Source organism: Haliaeetus leucocephalus, unplaced genomic scaffold, assembly GCF_000737465.1.
Source record: "Haliaeetus leucocephalus isolate CR32 unplaced genomic scaffold, Haliaeetus_leucocephalus-4.0 Scaffold110, whole genome shotgun sequence".
In the NCBI taxonomy this organism is placed as follows: Eukaryota; Metazoa; Chordata; class Aves; order Accipitriformes; family Accipitridae; genus Haliaeetus; species Haliaeetus leucocephalus.
Window position 1 is genome coordinate 1,823,868 of NW_010972546.1, and position 6,826 is coordinate 1,830,693.

Below are 6,826 nucleotides of genomic sequence, written 5' to 3' on the forward strand. Positions count from 1 at the left end.
GGGGGGGGGGGAGCTGGCGGACACCCCCCCCGCCGTCGCTCACGGTGCTCCCCTGCAGAGAGCGAGGGGCTGGTCTGCTTCCACCTCTGTGCCCACGGGCACTGCTGGGGCCCCGGTCCAACCCAGTGCGTCACCTGTGAGCGGTTCCTGCGCGGCCAGGAGTGCGTCGCCTCCTGCAACCTCCTGGACGGGTGAGCGGCGAGCACCGGGGATGGCGGGCAGAGCCCCCCCACCCCCCCGCTGCAGGGGGTCCGGGACCCCATCACTGCACCCACCCCATGGTCCCTTCGCCCTGCAGAGCCGTCCGGGAGCACGCCAACGGGACGCGGTGCCTGCCCTGTCACCCCGAGTGCCAACCCCAGAACGGCACCGAGACCTGCTTCGGATCGGTGAGGATGGGGAGGGATGTGGGGGGGTGGCCCTGGACCCCTGTGTCCCTTACAACCCCCCCCCCCCCCCCCCCCCCCCCAGGGGGAAGCCCAGTGCGTGGCTTGCGCCCACTACAAGGACGCGCAGCAGTGCGTGCGGCGCTGCCCCAGCGGGGTGAAGGCGGACGCCTCCTTTGTGCCCGTCTGGAAGTACCCGGACGAAGACGGCGTCTGCCAGCTCTGCCCCACCAACTGCACCCACTCGTGAGTCTTGGGGGGGTTGGTGGGGTCCGGCCGGGCATGGGCAGGGGGTCGCGGCGTGCCGCTGACGGGGGGGCTGCTGCTGCACACTCTGTCCCCAGGTGCACAATCCGGGATGAGGACGGCTGTCCCGTGGACCAGAAGCCAAGGTACGAGCGCGGGTGCCCGGTGCCACCCTGATTCCCACCCCTCTGAGCGCTGGGAGGGGGGGGTCCTCCAGCCGGGACCCCTACCCTGTCACCATCTCCCCCACCCCAGTCACGTCCTATCTCGCAGCCAGGTGACGTCCATCATCGCCGGCGTGGTGGGGGCTCTGCTGGTTGTCGTCCTCCTGCTCATCACCGTCGTCTGCGTCAAGCGCCGGCGGCAGCAGGAGCGGAAGCACACCATGCGGCGCCTGCTGCAGGAGACCGAGGTGGGGACGCTGGGACTTGCGGCTCTTCCAGAGGGGGATGGATCCCTGGTGCCGGGGGGGTGCCAGGAGCCCAGCCCCGGCCCCCCCTCACCCGTCTGTGCCCCGCAGCTGGTGGAGCCGTTGACGCCCAGCGGGGCCCTCCCCAACCAGGCTCAGATGCGGATCTTGAAAGAGACGGAGCTCAAAAAAGTGAAAGTCTTAGGCTCCGGCGCTTTCGGCACCGTCTACAAGGTGAGGGGTGGGGGGTGCCGCCGCCAGCGGGGTGGGACCTTCCCCTCTCCGCACCCCTTCACCCATGTTCCCCCTCCCTCAGGGCATCTGGATCCCCGACGGGGAGAGTGTGAAGATCCCAGTGGCCATCAAGGTCTTGCGAGAGAACACGTCGCCCAAAGCCAACAAGGAAATCCTGGACGTGAGTGTGCCAGCGGTGCTGGTGGGTGAGCGGTGCCGGCGGTAGCCCCCATCCAGCCTGACCGCCCCCCCCCAACCCTGCTGCAGGAGGCTTACGTGATGGCAGGGGTGGGCAGCCCCTACGTGTCCCGGCTGCTGGGCATCTGCCTGACCTCCACGGTACAGCTGGTGACACAGCTGATGCCCTACGGCTGCCTTCTGGACTATGTGCGGGAGAACAAGGACCGCATCGGCTCCCAGGACCTGCTCAACTGGTGTGTGCAGATCGCCAAGGTAGGACGGGGGGGGGTCTAGGGGGACCTGGGTGGGGGGGTGTCACGGTGGGAGGGGGGGACGGAGCCAGCCTGACACATGCCACCCCCAGGGGATGAGTTACTTGGAGGAGGTGCGGCTGGTGCACCGGGACCTGGCTGCTCGCAATGTCCTCGTCAAGAGCCCCAACCACGTCAAGATCACCGACTTTGGGCTGGCCCGGCTGCTCGACATCGATGAGACCGAGTACCACGCTGACGGCGGCAAGGTGGGGCTTGCGGATGCAGGGACAGAGTGATGGGACCATGATGCTCCCCCTCAGGGACAAGCAGACCCCCCCCCCCGGCCAAATCCTGCTCACTTCTCTGTCCTCCCTGTCCCAGGTCCCCATCAAGTGGATGGCGCTGGAGTCCATCCTCCGCCGGCGCTTCACGCACCAGAGCGATGTCTGGAGCTACGGTATGTCGGGGTGGCCCCGTCCCTGGGCTGGGGACTGTGGGGGGTGCGCAGTGGGGCCCGGGGCATCACTCACCCCTGTCCCCGTCCCCCCCCAGGTGTCACCGTGTGGGAGCTGATGACCTTCGGGGCGAAACCCTATGACGGCATCCCTGCCCGGGAGATCCCCGACCTGCTGGAGAAGGGCGAGAGGCTGCCGCAGCCGCCCATCTGCACCATTGACGTCTACATGATCATGGTGAAATGTACGGGGAGGGGGACAAGGACACGGCACGGGGACAGGGTGCCACGGTAGCACCTCATTCCCGGCCCTTACGGTGCCCGGCTCTGCCCCAGGCTGGATGATCGACTCCGAGTGTCGGCCCAAGTTTCGGGAGCTGGTCACCGAGTTCTCCCGCATGGCCCGGGACCCCCAGCGCTTTGTGGTCATCCAGGTACGCAGGTCCCCGGGGGTCCTGTCACCCTGCCGGCACCTCGGTGCAAGCACTGACCGCTGCCCTCACCCCTAGAACGACATGGTCGGGCTGCCCGGCTCCATCGACAGCACCTTCTACCGGGCCCTGCTTGAGGAGGAGGACATGGATGACCTGGTTGATGCTGAGGAGTACCTGGTCCCTCACCAGGGCTTCTTCAGCGCCGAGACCTCCACCACCTACCGCAGCCGCATCTCCTCCACACGGGTAGGTGGGATGCGGAAAGGGGGGGGTCAAGCAGGAGCCCCCCTTTCCTGGCAGAGGTGGGGGGTGACCCGGTGCTGGGGCAGCCCAGGGCAAGGCTGCAGCCGTGTCAGTGCTGGAGAGATGTGGGGTGCAAAGCCCCCCATGCACTGTCTTGAGACCCCGTCTGCGGGCACCAGGACAGCGTCCTCAGTGTGGGCTGTGAGTGCCCGACTCTGTGCCTTCTCCTGCACCCAGAGCACGGCGGAGACCCCGGCCGACGTGGAGGAGGGCGAGGGCTTGGCCGCCTTCCCCTTCCCCCCCCAGGGCCTGGCAGAGGGTCCGGAGAGCCCCGTGCCGGAGGTGCCAGAGGGGGACGGCGGCGTCAAGGCGGCCCTGCAGAGCCCGTCGGTGCGGGAGCCCAGCACCCTGCCACGGTACAGCGAGGATCCCACCGGGCTGACGGCCGAGGAGAGCGAGGGCCTGGACCCCGAGGGCTTCACTGCCCCGGCCCCCCGCACCGTCATGCCAGGTAGGAGGGGACGGGGGGACCCTGCGGGATGTGGGGGCTGCCTGCCCACCCCATCACCCAGCCCAGCCGCGGTGTTCCCTAACTCATCCCTCGACCCTGCAGAGTACGTGAATCAGGCCGGGGAGCGGCGGTCCCCACCCCGGCACCCCCGTGCACCCCCATCCCCGCCAGACAAGCCCAAAGGGCACCAGGGTAAGAACGGGCTCATCAAGGAAGCCAAGCACCCTTTCCCGGGACCCTTCGGCCATGCTGTGGAGAACCCCGAGTACCTGGCACCCCCTGGCCCGCCTGTCCCCAGCCCCTTCAGCCAGGCCTTCGACAACCCCTACTACTGGAACCAGGACCCCCCCAAGACCGGTGGTCCTGAGGGCGGCCCCAGCACGACGTCCACAGCCGAGAATCCCGAGTACCTCGGCCTGGCCGGACCTGACGACACGGCCGCGTAGGGCCGAGCTGTGGAGAGACCCCCCCCGCCGCACACACCGACTCTGCCGAGGCAGGTTGGGGAGGGACAGCATGCGGTGAGCCGCGGACGCGGGGCCAGCGGCTGGCCCCTCTGCCCCTAACGCCGTGGGGTGACACCAGCCACGGAGGGCTGGGAGAGCTCAGGACGCTGTAGGACAGCGCGGCAGCAAGTGGGGGGACAGAGAGAGGTCACCCTGGGCCCCCCCCCAGAGCTGGGCATCGGCGTGGGTGACCTGCAAGCTGCGCTGAGCCAGATGGTGCTCAGATTGTGACTGGGAGCAGCCCAGGGAGCTCGGCCCCAGCACGGCCCGGAGAAGGACAGCCCGCCACCATCACCCCAAAGGCTCCTCCATCACCAACTGCCTCTCCAGGGCTGTCCCGGTCCGGCTCATCCCATGAATGTCACCGCCACCACTGCCCTCCTCCCCCGGCACCCCAGTTGCGCCGGGACACACGGACTTGCACTGAGAGCAGGCGGACACTGGGCTCGTGTCCTGGCTCCTCCTGGATTCTTTTGAAGCCGACTGTATCGCACCGAGATGTATATTTGATAATTGTACATTGTTTTTTTTTTTTTTTTTCTACTCCTCTTGTCTGTGTGATTTCCCCTTCTCCAGTGCTGGCACAGCTCCCGGGGACCATTGTGTCCCTTCCCTCCTGGCCTCAGCTGCCACCACCCGAGGAGGCAGCGAAGGGCAGGACCTGCTTACCTGGAGGGTAAAAGTCCTGATCCTGCCTGGCTGCCGACCAAGGGCAGGGCAGGCAGGAGACGGGACCTGATCCAACCCCACTTTTGCGCCTCAGTGCCCGTGTCCCACCCCTGTAGTCAAGGGACACAAGAGGGGCCACGTTCTCCTCTGTTCTTTATTCAGCACTGGGCTGTTGGGTTTATACACAGTATAGAATAAATAGGGGACCCCTCCGCCAACTCAGCCACCCCGTGGCGAAGGGCAGAGTCATTACAAGTGGAAAGCCAGAGCCAACAGCCTGAGAACGGGGAGGTGGGGGAAGCTCACAGCCGTTAAATAAACCTCTTGGCCGTGGGGACGGAGCCAAGCCGGGGTTCCCATGCCCAGCCGGGGCAGCCGGTCCCCGCTGCCCTTGCACTGGTTTAAACAGTGACAGGAGAGACTTTAATCATTAACAAATCACGCTAAAGTTTACAGCGAGTGGTTTTTTTCTCTGCATTAACCTGCTGGAAGGTCTGGAGCTGCAAAGTTCCCTTCAATGTGCAACCTGGCTCCCCCAAGGGCTGGGCAGAGCGTTCATGGGGGGCCCCCAAATCCCCAGAGGCTGAGGGAGAGGAGAACCCCCCTGCACTGCTGGGCATGGGGGGAGGCAAATGCAGAGGAAGGGGGAAGGCAAAGGCAGGCAGGGGAGCCACGCCAGGCCGCAGCTACACCCCACAGCAGGTCAGGCACACGACCCAAAGAGATGGGCCAGAACTGCCCCCCCCAGCACAGCCGGCTCAGTGACACCAGTACCACAGCTCTGCCCATCCCAGCTCTCGCCCCCAGTGCTGCAGTGGTGGCATTCCCTAGGAGGCTCCTTACGCTCTCGCATTCCTTCGACATCCCCGGTCTCCCCCGCCATCCCCAGTCATACAGGAAGCTAACGAAGGCAGTAAGGAGCAAAGCGGGGGGACGCCGAGGGCACTGGGAGATCCCAGCTGGGTGCAGGGCTACAGGATGACGCAGGGGGGGCGGCTGTTGGTGATCTTCTCCAGCGGTTCCCCATTCCTCGCTCTGCGAATCGCTTCGATCAGCTGAGGAGACAGAGGGGAGGGGGGTCACGCTCTGGGCCACCCTCGCCACAAGGTCTGGTGGCGGAAGGCGCACACTGGGGGGGACACGCGATGGTCAGGAGCACTTGGACACAACACATGGAGGTCAGGCAGTGCCACGGGCCCAAATCACGGCCATGCCGAAGAAGAAGCTCCAGGAACCTTCCCCCCCCTCTACCCACACGAGCAGTGGCTCAGGCTCGCACCGTACCACAGCGGGATGTGAAGTGGGTCCCGGCAGGAAGGGGAACAACGCCCGATGGGATTGTGAGGCTTCACCGGAGCTCGGGCAGAGCTGGCGGTTGATGAAATGGAGATGTTGAGAGAAAAAGCGGTCACAGGGGAGCTTGCTGCAAAAACAAACCTCCCCACGGCCACCAGCCTGGCTGACGCAAGGACCCTGCGGTGCCAGGTACTTACGTCCTTCTCGTAGGGAAAACCTCCGTTCTCCAGCTTGGAAAAGACCAGCTGCCCGTTGATCTCTATCTCGAAGGCACCTTAAAAGCACACAGGACCAAGCTGTAAGCCATGCTCCTGCCCCGTGCAGTGCCATCAACCCCCATGCCCATCCTGCAGCTGATCCTGCCACACCAAACCCTGGCGCAAGCATCCAGGAGGCAGAAACAACACGGTGGTACCCCCAGACCCACCGGACCGTACCCCTGGTGACAGGACCGGGCTGGCAGAGCACGCAGTGCACCCCTGGAGAGCTCAGGGGGCTCCTGCCCTGCTCCTGGCAGACCCCCAGGCTCCAGAGTCTCTGCACCCAACAAGACCCCGGTGAGGGGTAGCCCCTGTGATATGCAGCACTCAGACAACTGGGGCACAACGCCCCCAGCCTCACCACAAAGTTTAAACCAGCTCAGCCCCTCTGCCCTCCCCAAAGACAGGGCTGACACCCAGCACTGCAGCGGGGGCAGGCCGGGGTCACCCCAACTGCAGCATACCCCAGGAGTGACCCCTGCATGGCGCCAGCTGCCACAGGCCCTTACCTGTGCCCCCCAGCCTGGACTCGATCTCGATGTCGGGGTACTCCTCCTTCACGGCGCTCGCCAGCTCCTGGTACGTGGGCTCAAAGCCGCAGGGCTCGCTGGGTGTGGGGAGAAGCAGGTGAGAGCTGAGTCCGCAGTGTGGGGAGCCCCCGACAGCATCCTTCGCCCAGACACTCCCTGTCCAACCCTACCCCAAACTAAAGGACCCCCCTCAGCATCTTCCTCCCCCGCTACC

General features: G+C 65.8%; 2 protein-coding genes across 2 annotated transcripts in view; one reads left to right on the forward strand and one right to left on the reverse strand.

Moving 5' to 3' along the window:
• The window catches only part of ERBB2 (v-erb-b2 avian erythroblastic leukemia viral oncogene homolog 2), an 8,363-nt gene extending 4,566 nt beyond the window's left edge, over positions 1 to 3,797 (forward strand). The window contains exons 7-21 of the mRNA XM_010585702.1: positions 59 to 191; positions 299 to 389; positions 472 to 632; positions 731 to 778; positions 906 to 1,044; positions 1,153 to 1,275; positions 1,358 to 1,456; positions 1,543 to 1,728; positions 1,820 to 1,975; positions 2,091 to 2,166; positions 2,262 to 2,408; positions 2,500 to 2,597; positions 2,673 to 2,843; positions 3,078 to 3,351; positions 3,454 to 3,797. Coding sequence (XP_010584004.1) covers positions 59 to 191; positions 299 to 389; positions 472 to 632; positions 731 to 778; positions 906 to 1,044; positions 1,153 to 1,275; positions 1,358 to 1,456; positions 1,543 to 1,728; positions 1,820 to 1,975; positions 2,091 to 2,166; positions 2,262 to 2,408; positions 2,500 to 2,597; positions 2,673 to 2,843; positions 3,078 to 3,351; positions 3,454 to 3,797 — 2,246 coding nt within the window. The remainder of the gene's footprint in view (positions 1 to 58; positions 192 to 298; positions 390 to 471; positions 633 to 730; positions 779 to 905; positions 1,045 to 1,152; positions 1,276 to 1,357; positions 1,457 to 1,542; positions 1,729 to 1,819; positions 1,976 to 2,090; positions 2,167 to 2,261; positions 2,409 to 2,499; positions 2,598 to 2,672; positions 2,844 to 3,077; positions 3,352 to 3,453) is intronic.
• Positions 3,798 to 4,702: 905 nt separating this feature from the next.
• MIEN1 (migration and invasion enhancer 1) overlaps positions 4,703 to 6,826 on the reverse strand; it is a 2,616-nt gene continuing 492 nt past the window's right edge. Inside the window, exons 2-4 of the mRNA XM_010585704.1 lie at positions 6,592 to 6,689; positions 6,020 to 6,096; positions 4,703 to 5,581 (exon numbers count right to left, since the gene is read on the reverse strand). Coding sequence (XP_010584006.1) covers positions 5,498 to 5,581; positions 6,020 to 6,096; positions 6,592 to 6,689 — 259 coding nt within the window. The 3' untranslated portion in view covers positions 4,703 to 5,497. The remainder of the gene's footprint in view (positions 5,582 to 6,019; positions 6,097 to 6,591; positions 6,690 to 6,826) is intronic.